Below are 15507 nucleotides of genomic sequence, written 5' to 3' on the forward strand. Positions count from 1 at the left end.
AGCGGAGGGGAGAGAGATGATGTCAGGAGGCGAGAGATGATGTCACGGGCTCTGCCGCTCTGGGGTATAAAAAGGCTCAGTCTCGCTCACGCCCCCGTAGCGAGTTGGAGTTGGAATAACGAGAGAATATTATCATCGATTGTCAGGTTTGCGATTAGTTGTCATAGCATTTAGGTAGATTTTATTAGGATAGCTTTTTTATTATAAATAAGTGTATAGTTTTAGTAGTGTTAGTTGTTGAATATTGTAGTTGTAATCACTAGTTGCTTTTATTGTTAGATTAGTTAGCTCAATTTAGCTTAGGGCGTTTGTTAGTATTGCTTTTAGTGGTCTATCGTGTATAATTTAATTGTTAGTTGTTAATTGTACTGTGTTAGGATGGGGAGGAAGTGTAGCGTAGTGGGGCTGGAGTTTGCAAAGACCATTTTACGTGCTGATTCCTTCGCCAACTTCACCGAGGTTGAACTGGGCTATGCTAGTCTTCTCCGTTTGAAGAGCGAGGCCGTCCCCACCGACACTCCTGCCCCGCCAACAATGTGAGGTGAGTGAGAAAAATAATGATTTACCCATTTTGGGTTTGGTAGTAATTGCATTGATTGTAGCTGCTGTAAAAAGAGGCACTTGGTTCACTCTGTCCCGGTCATTTCTGTCAGTAGAAGCTACTTTGCTCACAGATTGAGTCATGTACAGTATATAGAATATTGATGTGCACGTCAGAATAGATCGTTATTGTAGTGTCTCAAACAAATTCGCCGGTTTGGCCTCTGATAACACCAATCACATGAGTCGTGTAGATATGTTGAAAAAATATGGCGTGTAAATAGACTCTGCAGCCTCAGCTCCAGGCGATGTGTCCCGCACTCGCTCACTGTGGCTGAGGAACAGCAGCCACCGGTTATAAGCGCGTCTACTCGCTGCCCGGGGCAGCCTGCTAATGCATCAGTCTGCAAAGTTACGCCAACACTGCGCAAATGTGCACGAGTCTGAGCACCAAACTAATCTAAGTTTGACATGACTGTAGCTTTTGACAGTAGCTACAAGCTAGCCTGTATAGCTAACGTATAGCTAGAACGTACTGTGTGTCGGAGGCTAAACTGACCCGCTCCGTGCGCGCTCTGCTCCCGTTTGATGCTCGACTGCGGTCAGTGAGGAGAGGGCTGACCACTCCAGGTGGACCGTGTGGTCAGTGAGGAGAGGGCGCTCACAGATGTGAGCTGTTCTTACGTGGTTTCAGAATCAGTATAGTTGTTATTGCCATTGTTGTTGAACAGGTTCACAAAATAGGATCAATTCTGATAATTATGTTCATGTTGACAAGTTTTCTGAACTGAACCAAAGTTTACACCTATTTGGACGCAGCTTTTCAAAATGCCAAACCATTTGGAAGTTTTTAGTAGCCGACTGTAGCCAGAATTAACCTGATACAAATATTTGGTTGATCTGCTATAGGGTGGCATATTCTGAAGTATATCCTAGGTTGTATTCCTATAAATCATCAATACAAACAATGTGTTTGCATGTCACTTGTGTGTGCACTTTATAAATATTATTTATTGTTATGTTTTCAGCCAAAAGTGAGCAGAGAGAAATGTCCAGACTGATCCAGTCATTACAAGGCATGCAAGTGTCCAGGCCAATGTGAAGCCGAGCAGGCGACGCAAAGGTGAAATCTATTTATCCTTTATACAGTACTGTCATTTTATGTATAAAACAGTCTACACTTTTGTTTTTTTTATATACTGTAGTTAGACACAAGTTGTGTAATTACTGCCATTTTAAACGTGTTTTTTTTGTTTGTGTTTTGTACAGCTACTCAAGCCCGGACCGCTTACACAAGCGTCGGTTGTGGGACAGGGGACCTGATGGAAATCCCTCTTCCTGACAGTCCCAGAGCAGCCTCTACACCTTTAAAAAGGAGAAGGTGTGAGGTGTCAGCGTCTGACCCCAGCTTCCACATCGATGACAGTGCCAGCACTGTGAACTGTTCAAGGTACAAAGAAAATCTAGAGTTTTAATTGAAAAAATATATACAGCGTCCTGGTTTTTTGAGGGATGAAATATCCTTTATTTTATATAGCATTCCCACTGAAGTCCCTCCACACAAGGACAAAAAATATATTGTTCTTGAGGACCAACTGCTGGAGCTGTTTAGGCGATGTCCTGTCTGGGTCACTCAACAGTGTCCTCGCTGTGAGTTCTCCAGTCAGTGGTCCAGTCAGCCCATGGTGAACAACGTCCCAGCTGGAAACCTACAGCTCTGTGCTGCTGTGCTGTTCACCGGCTCATCCTTTAGCCAGATTTCAAAGGCACTACAAAAACATTTTGTTTTTCCATATATTATCCGATGATAACAGATGTTTTAATTTTATAGTTCTTGGGGGCCTTCAATATTCAGGGACTGTCAGAGCAGTGCTTCTATAGGCACCAGGCAAAGCTCCTCATCCCTACGGTCAACTGGCAGTGGAAGCTGGAGCAGGATAACCTCATCAGGGAGGCTCTTGAAAGCGGCTCTGTGTCACTGGGCGGGGACATGCGGGCAGATTCACCTGGTAAATACATTTAATAAACATTTATCTGAAGTATTAAAAGTCAGCTAATGTATAACTTGCATTCATGTAGGACATTCAGCCAAGTATGGCAGTTACACCATGATGAATCTAACGAGTAACAAAGTCATTGACATCGAGCTAGTCCAGGTAAAACATTACAATACAAACATAAATATGTAACTTTGGATAACTGTGCATTATGATAGAACTCATATTCTTATTTTTTTGTCTTATTAGAGCAATGAGGTTGGAAACAGCGTGTGCATGGAGAAGGAGGGGTTTGTGTTTTGTGTCCCAGAGATTGGAAAAAAATGATGCGCTGGGCCAGAAAAGGTGAACGGAGGAAATGACGAGGTGGAAGAAAAGCATTGTGAACCATCTATATGAATCATCTCTACTGGTCACCATCAAAGGCTGTGGCTGAGTGGACATCTGGGCAACTACATTCAGAATGTCCACGGAAAACCCCCTGTCCCCTCGCTGTCTTCACAGGCCTTTGGTTGGGGATGATGCAAGAGTGTGGCCAAAATCAAGTATGTGTAATTACAACTACTCCTCCCAATATCTAATTTATATTGATGTATTTACACTTCACATATCAATTTATTATTCTTTGTAATTCTTTATAATTCTTTGTAGGCACAGCAGCATGCGAGAGACTCTTACTCTTTTGTTAACACCACGTTTTTTGAAAGATTAAGCTAAAATAAGCCCACAATACCACACTTCAAATATTGAGGCATTCCATAGTCTGATTCTCTCACAATAGTCTGGGCCTCTTATTCAAAGGAATGCTGGCCAGGTAATGATTCCTAAAGGTTCAACAAATATTCACTAGTTATTTTATCACTTTGAAATGTTTAGAAAATAGATACTGCATATTAATGTTTATTTGTGAAATTTTAGGGTGCAGGTTGGTGCCTTGAATTTTGATTTAAAAAAGGCAAATCGTCATAGTGTATCCAAAATTCAAGCGTGGAGACTACACAGTGAGAGCCATGAAGACCAGAGCTACCTCAGGTATGTCACATTAAAAACAACACAACCAATGCTTTTACAAGGACAAATGTTTTGTGCTTTGTTTACAGTCTACTTTGACCAACTAATGGCCCTGCTGTTTGAAAGTGTGGTCGAGGATCCTCTCCCATATCAGGAGCACACAAAGGACCTGTGCCTGAACCATTCTGTGCCCATTGGACAACGTAATAGATTAAAATCAATGTTTCATGCAAGATTTAATTGTGGGCAGTAAAAAAAAAATGAAGCCTGTATATGTTCTGTCAGATATGTCACAGGAAGGTATATGCAGCACCACTGTTTCTAGAAGCTGAAAACTTACTGCATGTATATTTATTACAGTTGGTATTGTATAACATAACCAGTCAACTTTGTCTGTTCAATTTGTTTATTGCACACATCTATGTAGGCCAAGTGAGTGGCACATGCAGCTCAACCTCAAGTGAAATGTGAGCTGTAAGTTTGTAGTAAGTTTTACCAAAGAAATTGTGCTATAATTTGGAAATTGCACTGTTGTAAGAGCCAGAAGTGCAGAATCAAGTACTGGTACAAAACAAGATCTATAATTTTCATTAATATTTCAATATTCAACTAAAAAAAGCATACATATAAATACTTCATTATAGTCTTTACTCTACAGTGTCATCATTCAGTGGTAGTTTAGTGTATGTGTTAACGTTGGTTAAACCTTTTAGTTCACTAAATTTAGTAATAGAAATTACTTCAGGCTATTTACTTAGGGCTAACTGGCTCTTTGGGTTCACAATGTTACAGTCAAGCCTTTAGAGAAACATAACCTGAATGATTCTGTCTCACATCTTCAATGGCAAACCAAAAACAATTTCAAAAAGACAGTGTTCCTGCTCTATAATACAGGCCTACATATATTTATTTGATATGTTTTGTGCACTTTGCTGTAAGAAAAATAATAAAAATCTTTGTAACACAAATAGCCACGTCTCTATATCACACACTCTGCTGAGGACACTGAGATACATCTCCCATGTTAACGTAGACCACAGCAAAAGTCTACATCTAAAATAGATCGGTAAATTCTGAAGCAGCCAGGACAGTTACGTCCCTTAGCTGCGATGCTAACGTCGATCGAGCTCAATGCTAAGCCGCTAGCTTTGTAAATGACAGAGGAATAAATGAGCCAGCGCCTCAGGTACAAGGCCGCTGTCTGCCACGATGCCCCCCCTGTGTAGAGAGAGCTGTCGAGCTGTCCCAGTGGAACAAGTTGCTAAATAAGTTAGCTCGCTGGAACTCCATGCTCCCATGCTCGGACTTTGTTTACGAGGAGCGCTGCAGGTGCAGCGTCGAAGTCAGAAGCCTCAAGCCCCTCCCACCCCTCACCCCTCCCGCGTGCCCCTTAGTCCTCCAGGCAACGCCCCCTTTCTGTTGAGATTTTCAAATCTGAGGCTCTGATACTGAGGCTCTGGAAGGAGGGGTTAGTAGCCCTTTAAGCGACACTGATTATAACTTTAGCTCAATCCAACTAACCTGACGTGTTTTCTTTTTTGTTTTATCAACTCGCACAAAAAACCCGACGTATTTTCAATTTGTTGCCCCCCACATCAAGAAATCCACGCGGCGGTGGTTTGTCAGGGCTTGCTAACATTTTCTCTGCACTCTCTGTTCCCTCTACAAGGACAGAAGGTCTCTCTCACACCGCTCTGATGTGATGGGATTTGATCTGAAGTGTGCCCCGGTGCTCTCGTGTTTGCCGTGTGTGCGCGCGCTCTCGTGTGCGTGTGTGTCTGTGTGTGTTTTGTGCGTACTCCAAAAGTGTTAGCGCGTCGGCTGGTCTGTGAATCAGAGCAGAGAGAGTTGGCGGGCCCCTCTATCAAAGCCCTTATCGGGTCCTAATTTTACTTTGATAGCCAATCTGGACCTTTAGTGAACTTGTGTGAGTGTGGATGTATGTGTGTGTGTGTGTGTGTGTGTGTGCGCGTGTGTGTGAGTGAGAGTGACTTACCTGGTGGTCTCACGTACACCTTGAGCTTTAGACATGCTCGCCCCACGTGGTTTGGATGAGGAGACGCTGCAAGAGATACAAAGGTCGACACAAAAAGGATTGATTTGTGAGGAATATTGCAGCATTTTACTCGTTTAATACAATATGATTAGCATGGAGTTAAAATAAATGATCCTTTAAAGCAGCACTATGTAACTCATGCCCCTAGAGGCCATAAGCGCCACGACAGGTGTCGTAGCATGTTGCGTTTTTCTACTCATTAATTGTCCGTGAGAGTAAATCCTATGCTGACAGAAAAGACAAAGGGAAAAAGGGATATTGTACATCCAATTACACAGTGGAGATAATTTTTTTCACTCAAACTTGGCTGTAAATACTGTTTCCGTTGCGCTAGCCCACAGCTAGCTTTGCCCATTAGCCTCTTAGCTTCTTCTTCGTGATTCCATTAGTGTGTATTGCGCCTCCGACCCGTTGGCAGCGAAGTTGCAATTGTGGTTTTCTGGCCAGAGACACCAGAGGGAGATGAAAGACCCCCCCAATCATCCCATTAAAACTTGTATTACCCCAGAGAGACCACAGAGAGGATATGTTAAGGTAAACAAGTTACTTAGTACTGCTTTAAATAAGTTATTGTATTGTTGACTCACGAATGTCATTTTGTCCAATGCCGTCTGCTTACTTTTGTCAATATAATCAAGCAACTATATGTATAAGGCCGTAAACATAGGAACATAGTCTATACTTGCAGTTTCACAAAGCTATACAGTAAAAACACTCCTTTTAGAGATGCTGTAGTGCTAATAACTCCTCCACCATGAACCTCTTTAAAAATTAAGTAATAACTTATTAATTTATCTTACACAAGCAAGAGGATAGGCTATCCATATAGTGCTTTTGCCCTGAGGTGTTATTCACAGCACAGAGGTATGATATACACATAAATGCAGAACTAACTGTTCCCTTGATTCTATGCCATTAGGTATAAAGCCATTAATTTATGTGTTCATTTCTTTGGGCAATTAGTAGAAGTGCAAATACATTACTAAAGCACGCAATGGGGAACATTTTATGATTGTACACAGTGCGACTTTAAGTTTTGTGACAATTACGGATTGCGCGAATTGTACTTTTGGCACAATAGTAGCCAAAAAGTAGTGTAAATGGCACAAACTACAAGGCTCCTCCGGGGAATCGAACTTGCTGAGCTGAAGTGAGGTAACAAGTTGCCTACCAAGACGCCTAGGGGCAGCCAGGTAGTTTTGACAGCCAAAACTGCCCATGTCAATGAACATAATAAGAATTTGGGAAAGGGTTGTCAGCAGTTTGTGAGTTTTTCCTTTTGGGGGAAAACAGTTTATGGGACATCGGCACTAAGTTATTGGTAATGAAATGGGACGCTTGGAACGTATGTAGGGTATAACAGCACTGGACAGACTCATATTTAAAAAAAATATATAGACAAAAGAAGTCTTGTTTTCATGGGATGAGTTTAGTTTGATAATTGTTTTGTTTACAGAAGATCAGTTACAAACAAAACATATTCTACTCATTTGTTGTGGATTGATAAAATTAGAACAACACCAGAGGGTGAGCAAAGGGACCAACAATTCTGGATATCAATTTTGGGTAACACTTTATTTTACAGTACCCTTGATACATTGTATTACAATTTAGTACAATGTAATGTGCTCTGTAACAAGCTGTAACAACTTGTACATGGGTTAGATACACAATTAAACAATGTATTAGTAGTTTGTAGGTACGTAATGTAACAAGACATAACTCTAAACCTAACCTTAAGCTTTAAGGTCTCGTGTTACATTATGTACGCACAAAATACTAACAAAAGTTTATTGTGTGCATTGTACATTGTGTATCTAACCCATAGGTACAAGTTGTTACAGATTGTTACAGAGCACATTACATTGTACTAAATTTAGTTTGGTACAATGTATGAAGGTACTGTAAAATAAAGTGATACCCAATATTGCAACATATTGTGGCATAGAGCAGTGGTTCTCCTCGCAGAAGGGCGCCAGATCATGTGGTAAAAAAAAAAAAAATCATATTATTATTATTATTTTTATAGTAGCATGTGTGTGCTATTATTTGTTCTTCATTTTATTTAGCTATTTTCCCCCCTTTTTTTTCTTTTTACCGAATTATATAGGCTAATTCCCTCATATCCCATATTATATCATATTTACCCCTGAATTTGAAGACCCTCATTTCAGTCTTTACCCTTTAATATTTCAAGACAATGCCAATAGACTTGAATATGTAACGGGAACAACATTCATTTCTGTGTATGCCTCCAATTCAACCATTGATTTTCCATGTATGCAACAACAACTATTAAACAACTATTTATAGATTTTTTCGACACTTTAAAAAGAGCACCTGAAATAGTCTGCATTGTTTTGTATTCATGAGATTTGCAAACGGACACTTGCTGCGGATAAACAATAAAAGAGTGAATAATAAGTCCATCCATCAAGCGTCGAGAGCTCCTGCTACAGTTTGGAAATGGCTTTAGGAGAAGGCCCATAACTGTAAATCACCGTGTTTTTCTGTTTGGATTCTCCCTCCCCTCCATAATTTGTTTCTATTTGACATTAATGTAGCCAATTACTTTGGTGATGCCATTTACTGCCCAGAGCGGGTCTATTAGCGCAATGTACCAAAGAAAGACTAGAGGCAATTTGAGCAAGTCACTATACGGTTATGACCACTGTTTCTCACACTTGTTTGTTATATGCAAAATAAGAATTTACAAATACAAATACAAATAACGTTTATAAAATTGTTCTACCAATCTCAATATGACATTCATTCAAAAAGTAAGTCATTCTTGAGGACTTTTAACCATCGAATACAATAACAATTCTTTGCTTTAAAATTAACAGATGAATTTCTATTTTAAATATTCATTCTATTGCTCAAGATTACAATTAGAGAATTAGGGAAGGCGAGCTATGAATCCGTTGAGAGAGACCCTCACAACAGGCTCATGAACCTCGTCTTTTAATGCACCACACAGCATAGGAGCATCCTCTACAAAATCAGCTGTTAGGGTAGCTGGATGGGGGCTTGTTGATGGGGAGCAACTGCCCTCTTCAAGTTGCCCACTCTACACCCTGGCCTACATGTAGTGCTTACATAATACATTGCACATAAATAAATAAATTGTACACAAATTAATACTATAATGAAGATGGAAATGACAACAGGGAATGAGCAAGATCATGGAGTTCATTGTGTGTATTAATGTGACATTGTAACAAAAAACTAGTTCGGTGTGGATGGAAAAGGCAATCATTATAATAATAATAATGATCGCCTTTTGTTACTTGCTTTGTACAAGACATCGTACATGAAACAAGACCGTTTTTGTAATTGTGATTCGTTTCTGTTAATTATACGAACAGTTCAAACAATGGTTTGTAAGTTTGTCTGTGTTAATTAAGCCGCATTGAAACGTAACAAGTTTTCTTTTGCAAATGAGACTAATCTCAATATGATGTTGCTAAATCGATAATGTAATTTGCTATAGGATAAAGTTATGAAAGCGCATGAACATTGTGTGTATGTGTAAATAATAATTAGCATTACTCCTTTTTGGGAATGTATACAGTGCAGAGTACAGTCATGCAATCTAACTTAAGCCCCTAACAAAAAATAAAAAAAATCCAAATAACATTGCTGTAGTAGTAGAAGTAATATAGAAACATGTGGTTGCAGTTAGTATCAAATTCACCCACTTCTACATAATTGTGCAAAACAATAACTGCCTGGGCCCAAAGCAAGCAGCATAGACTCCAGAGCTTCTGTCGACAGGTGGGATTGAGATTTAACCTTTTTCTTTCACACTTCAGGTAAACGTCGCCCTTCAAATCGACCTGACTGAAACGTCTTTAGTAAGTCTAAGCGAATTCCCCACAGAGCAGGGTCGAGCAAACTGCTGAGCCACCGTGCCGCGCTCTCTCAATACCTTGCAAAAATGAGAAAAATGTAAAAAAAAAAGAGTTCAAACTTCAAAGTCGAAATTGAAACTAGGTTTTTAGTCCCACGTCGCTCTGAAGTGAAATGCAAGCGGAGACCTGCAGTAACTTTAACTGTTTGCACATTACAGTTGGGACGGGGTGTGCGCGGAGACCTCTTGCCCCTCATCCCTTGAGGAAGTCTAGTTCAGAGTGACCCGTGAAGCCTGTCATTAGGATCCTCAGCACACAGGAAATAAAGCTGACCTCTCCTCTGCCCTCTCCTCCCTCCTTCCCTCCATCCATCCCTGTGCCCTTCACCCCCTCTGCCGTAGCCCAATTCCTTTGTCTCAACTTTCTCCAAATTGTCCACACATCGCTGTGTGCTCTGTCTCGATGGAAGGGCTCCCCTGAAGCGCAGTTTTGAGCTGCGTATCCCGTGGTGAACTTGTGCTTTGTTGGCCTATACTGTTTGACTTTTACCAAGCGAGGAGGTGATAGGTGTATTTCAGCAGCTTAATACCATATATATTTGTTTCAACTATGTTCTGGTGAAAAGGGTATAGTCTCACCCTTCAGTTTAGGCCCAACCTGTCGTTTGCTTCCTTTATTCATGGGATAGAAGTTATTTGGCACAGGTGGTATACACGCTGAGTTCACATTGACTGACAAACTTAAAAACAAAAATCACCCATGTCATTTTTAAAAGCTTTATGGGTAACTTGCTGCCTTTGCTTCCCCTCACATGTCTCCTGAGCGCCATTGAAAACCACTGAAGCTCATCAGAGTGACAGCTGGAGAAGTTTGGGGCGGAGCACAGCTGTCGTCATGTCAACCACATGTCGATCACACAGGTCAAAGATCACATCGGCTTAGAAATACAATGATGTACTATAGAAGAAGTAAAAGTATGCCTTTTTTTTTGCTAGTACTGATGCTACTGAATATAGGAGACGACGGCGGCCATTGCTGACAACACATCTGCCACTAATCCTTTACAACTGCAATAACTACTATAACTACTTCATTTAAGTTGGTAAAAGATCAAAGAATACACTTAGTATACATTTATTAAGGCAGGTGCTAAATAGCTGGTGCAAGCTGAAGAATAATATATTAGTGAATATAGTATATATATTAACCTCCACCTGAACCGAGCACATCTTCTCTAGTTTGGCTTTACCCAAATCTAAAAGCTTCTTGAAAAAAGGGTTAAAATAGCAAAAAAAATTAGATGAGAGCATGACAATGCAACAAAACAGCAATGAAAAAGCGAGGAAAAAATCAATGAAAAGTGACACAAATGTGACATAAATTGGTGACAAAAACACAACAAAAAAGCCACAAAGAATAACAGAAAAGTGACAGAAAAGTGACAAAAAATGACAAAAATGTGCAAAAAACAACAAAACAAAACACAAAAGAGCAACAGAAAGCGGTGAACATGCAACAAAAAAGCCACAGCAAAGTGACAACAACGCAACAACAATGCGAGCAAAAAGATTTGTTTAGATGGGTTTTGTAGGTCTTAGCTTTGAAATAAGGCAATACCTTACCTTACTTGATATGTACCTGTCTGGTCTTTGCGTGCGTTGTTAGCATTTGGCCTCTCCCAGCATATTCCTATAGCTAGGCACGTATCAACTCTTCTAAGCTGAGGTAAGAACATATCACAGTATGGAAAAATGGTGGCCTGTTCCTTTAACAAATTGCATTTTCTCCAGTTTATAAGGTCCTTTAAGGCGGGGTTTAAGAGGTTAAAGTCCTATTGACCCAAACCTGATACCTAAATGACAGAATGCTGCATAACTAAATATTGCACAACTTACTGTGCTGCTTTTGAATGTGCTACTCGAGTAAACACTTAGTAAATGATCTTTTTTATGTGTGCTCCTCAATACAATAAAAACAATTATTCATCATGGCTATAATCCAAGATATTATAAAAAGTTTGGACATGTAGGAAATGTTTTACATTATTTCTGAAAACAATACCAAGCTACTACTTAATAACAGTGATGATTTACATGGCATTTTACATGATGTTTATGTTCACATATTTTGGTTTTGGTTCTAAAACCCACCCAACGATCCAATCAGAAAGCACAGAGCCCTGTACTTTGGGTTGCCAGATCCAATGGCTTCAACCTAAATGTATGACAGATTATGAAAACCCAGCTAGGATTTATTTTTGTACTTCCATAAAAATAAAAATAAAGTGTGTGACCTTAGATGGCAGCAATTTTACCTTTCTTTCTTCTCTAGCGAGACAGTTCCAGATTGCACAAAAAAGAACCTCCAAAATAAATATGTATTACCTGTGTTCCATTGATAAACAGTTTCTAAATCCCTATTCACGAGACATTTACAGTCCAACACCTCGTCCAAAACCTGTCAACACTGTATCCCTCCTTTCACGCGTGTTGAAAAGCGCGTCTATAAAACACGTGTGTGCGTCTAGACATGGGAAAAAGAGAGCGAGTGCGTGTCCCTGTCTGTCAAATTGATAGACATGGCCTTTTCACGGACTCACAATCACTTGACAACTGACCCCCAAACCCTCCAACCATCCAGCGCCCTTCCCCCCTTTATATGTACTCAGCCCTCATACACACACACTGGCTGTATACTTTCACTACAGTATCCCCGGGGGGCTCCGTCAACACAATACTATGTGTACAATTCTTTCTGGGGCTCTGTCTGTGGCTACATACATGAGCGGCGGAACAAAGGCGCGACTGGGAAGGGGGCAGTAGGACATCGGTGGTTGGATATCTCCGAGCCTTTAGCCTCCTGTCTTTCTCCTGCTGCGGCTTTGTGCGGATGGAGTTTTGAAGAAGTCGTTTTATCTACGAGTGCAGCGCAGTGGACGATTTCAGAGCGTGACAGGAGCGGGGATGCAGACAACATACGAACAACAAGGGGTTGTGTTTCAATATACGCAGCGTTACTGAATTACAATAGCAAATAAATGATGATAATTAATAGGCCAGTGTGTTTATGCTGAAATGTAATGTGTAGAAGACTGTGTGTACTGCTTTTTTGAGGATTGTTTGGTCATAGACAGTCAGTAAACACTCAATGTTCATCCTGGCGGGTAACTAGCATGAAATCTAAAACCACATGGCTGTATTCATTTAACATTTAGTGAAATACATGATCATTGTTCAGTAAATACTGCAGAATTTTCCCTCGAACTGAACAGTACTCCAGTAGAGCCTATGCAAATGATGTCACATGGTACAGTTATGGCATGACAGCAGAAGCCAAAAGAGTGTCGCCATTGAGTGTTGAAATCTGTGGAGTTTAGATACCATTTATGTAATACCGAGAGGATTCTTGTCAATTCATTAGCTGATTGCAAATTGGGCATAAAAAATGTGCTGTAAATGATGTTGGAGCTCAGGTGGTTGAGGGAACTCAACCATATAGTGTTTTGTGTTAAAAGGAGGGGAAAAGTGAGAAAAGAGTAACACACACAAGTTGTATTAGAGGTAGGGATGGGATGATAATGATAATGAAATTTAGGCTCACGATTATTTTGGCCACAATAATTGCGATTAACGATATTGTCATGATATTTGCCTAAAGTTGGTCATTCAATGTCATTAAGCAAATTAAATTCAAAGTTCAACCAATTAGTTTTTGTGCAGTAGTATAGAACGAAAACCAGCTGATCTTTCCATAGCCACAATCTAGTGAAAGTCATTGTTGCTGGTTTTATAACACAGCCCTTTATGAAGCACAAGAACAGCATAATATTAAAACATCAAGGTTTAGGTCAGCAGCATGTCGGTTTATTATTTCAGAAAAAAACAATACCATGCCATGATACTCGCTAGCAACGCATTAATCACCTTTGCTATCTCAACAAATATGACAAACTTTGAGAAAGCTTCTGATCGAACCATGTTGAATTCACAATGTTACGCTAATTGTCTGTTTGTAGCTTTGTGAACGATGCAGGTGGTCTCTCAGATGGGTGCACCAGCATGTTCATATCAGAGCGTCATATTCGTTTTCTTTTGCTGTCAATCCAAAAACATCCCACACCTCAGACTTTGCTTTCTCCCGGGGAGGGCAAAGTGTGGAGTTATTAGAATCCACCACGTTCACCTGTCCACATGCCATGACAGCCGGGGCAGCGCTTCTCACTCATTCTGCCAAAAGCCTGCAATGATTAGAGGAGCGGAGACCTGTGTGGTGAAACTCACAATTCACAGAGGTACGTTAAGAGGGACCGGTGGCTCTGGTTTTCTGGTGGATTTATTGATTCTATTCTCGTGTGATGATCATGATTATTCAAAAATGTGGTGATCGACTAATTGCCACATTTTTTATCACGATTAACGATATTATTGTTTATCATCCCATCCATAATTAGATAAAAAACTTCAGAAATCCAAAAAGCAGCATTGCACACTCAAGTAGCCGATGTCCAAAGGTATATTTATTGATCAAAGATACAGTTTCGGCAGAGCCTTCTTCAGATCATTCTTTCTTTTTTGAACAACCATGCACTGTGGAAAGAAAGAAAGAATGATCTGAAGAAGGCTCTGCCGAAACGTTATCTTTGATTAAGATGAAAAGCGGGCCGACAAACATACACGTTTCTTCTATCTGCTCCTTTCTGATCATGGAAATGTTTAGAAATGTTTAGAAGTACAGTATGCGGCTTGTACAAATATTGATTTTCATGGAAGGAATAAAAACTGACATGAAAGATTGCAAACAAACAATATACAGGGAGGAAAAAGTGAGTGCACCGTTTGGAATTTCTTATATTTTTGTCTAAATTTGTCATAAAATGTGGTCTGAAATGTATTACTAACTAACTAATACCACCCAAACATTTACATTTGATAACATTTTTAAGGGACATAACATGTAAACATTCACAGAACAGCGCGGAAGTAAGTGAACCACAGTTTATGAGCAATTTAGGCAGAAATGTAAGAAATTCCAAACTGTGCACTTACTTTTTCCTCCTTGTGTATACACAAAAACAAAATGTAGCTTCTGTAAAACTCTTATTTCTTTTGATAACGGTTGTTGTATTGGGCAAGGACGCTGTGAGCAATTATTGTTAGAGATCGTCATGCTGGGTTGAAGGTTATGAAGCCACACTATAGGCTTATGGAATCAGCACACTGCACTACACAGTGTTGCATGCGCTCCTGACTGTATAGTAAGAGCATTAGCTGCCCCTGTCTCATTATTCAGCAGTGGCACAGAGACCCACACGACAAGAGCCATGAAGCAATTACAGGTTCAAGAGCAGGTCTTTAGTGCGGCCTAACAATATAACAGGGCTGCACTTAGTTAATTAGCCCTGTACATATGCTCCCTGCTGCTGCTGCTGCTGTGTATACAACTCACACCAGCCATCTGATAACAGGGTTTAGTTCATTTCGTTTTCTGGCTTCGGATGAAAATATTTTAGCCAATAGTTAGTCAAATACTAAATTGTAGATTGCATAGCATATAGGTAGCATTTTTAGAAGTACCGTCCGACAAAGCACTGATGAAATACACATATTAGTTGACAAAATGAACACTTATGAAGTTGGACAGCTTTGAAAGTTCGTCAAGTTTGCTTTTGAAAGTCAATTTACCCCCGATCTCGGTCTAAACTATCCGGATGTGGTAAATCTATCTAAGCCCGGGCAGCTCAAAGCAATATTTAAGAGTAATTCGAAGCCACTGTTTGTCCCCTTGGCTTTTGGGGGGGGGGGGATGATAGCTCTTAAAAGTGCTCCGAGGAACTGTCTCGAGGGGCCCCACTGTCTGCAGCACTAATACATCACTTGTTGAAAGGGGGCGACACATCAATACAGTTAATATAAAAATGATTACAAAGAGTGCCTGGTGTCACTTTTACCACTTTGCTGAGCGTCGCGATTGTGAGCGGGGAAAGGGGGAGAGGATTTACCGGGAATAAAGAGACTATCAGAGAAAGATGGAAGTGCTCTCGTGTTTGCCT

General features: G+C 40.2%; 1 protein-coding gene across 2 annotated transcripts in view; it reads right to left on the bottom strand.

The window, feature by feature from the left end:
• Positions 1-15507, bottom strand: part of efna2a (ephrin-A2a) — a 144943-nt gene that overhangs the window by 5391 nt on the left and 124045 nt on the right. Inside the window, exon 3 of one of the 2 annotated variants that reach the window (XM_079573583.1) lies at positions 5545-5610. In XM_079573583.1, coding sequence (XP_079429709.1) covers positions 5545-5610 — 66 coding nt within the window. Of the gene's footprint in view, positions 1-5543; positions 5611-15507 lie in introns of both variants that reach the window. The other variant, XM_079573584.1, reaches the window with a different exon arrangement.

This window comes from Gobius niger (genome assembly GCF_951799975.1).
Source record: "Gobius niger genome assembly, chromosome: 16".
Lineage (NCBI taxonomy): Eukaryota > Metazoa > Chordata > Actinopteri > Gobiiformes > Gobiidae > Gobius > Gobius niger.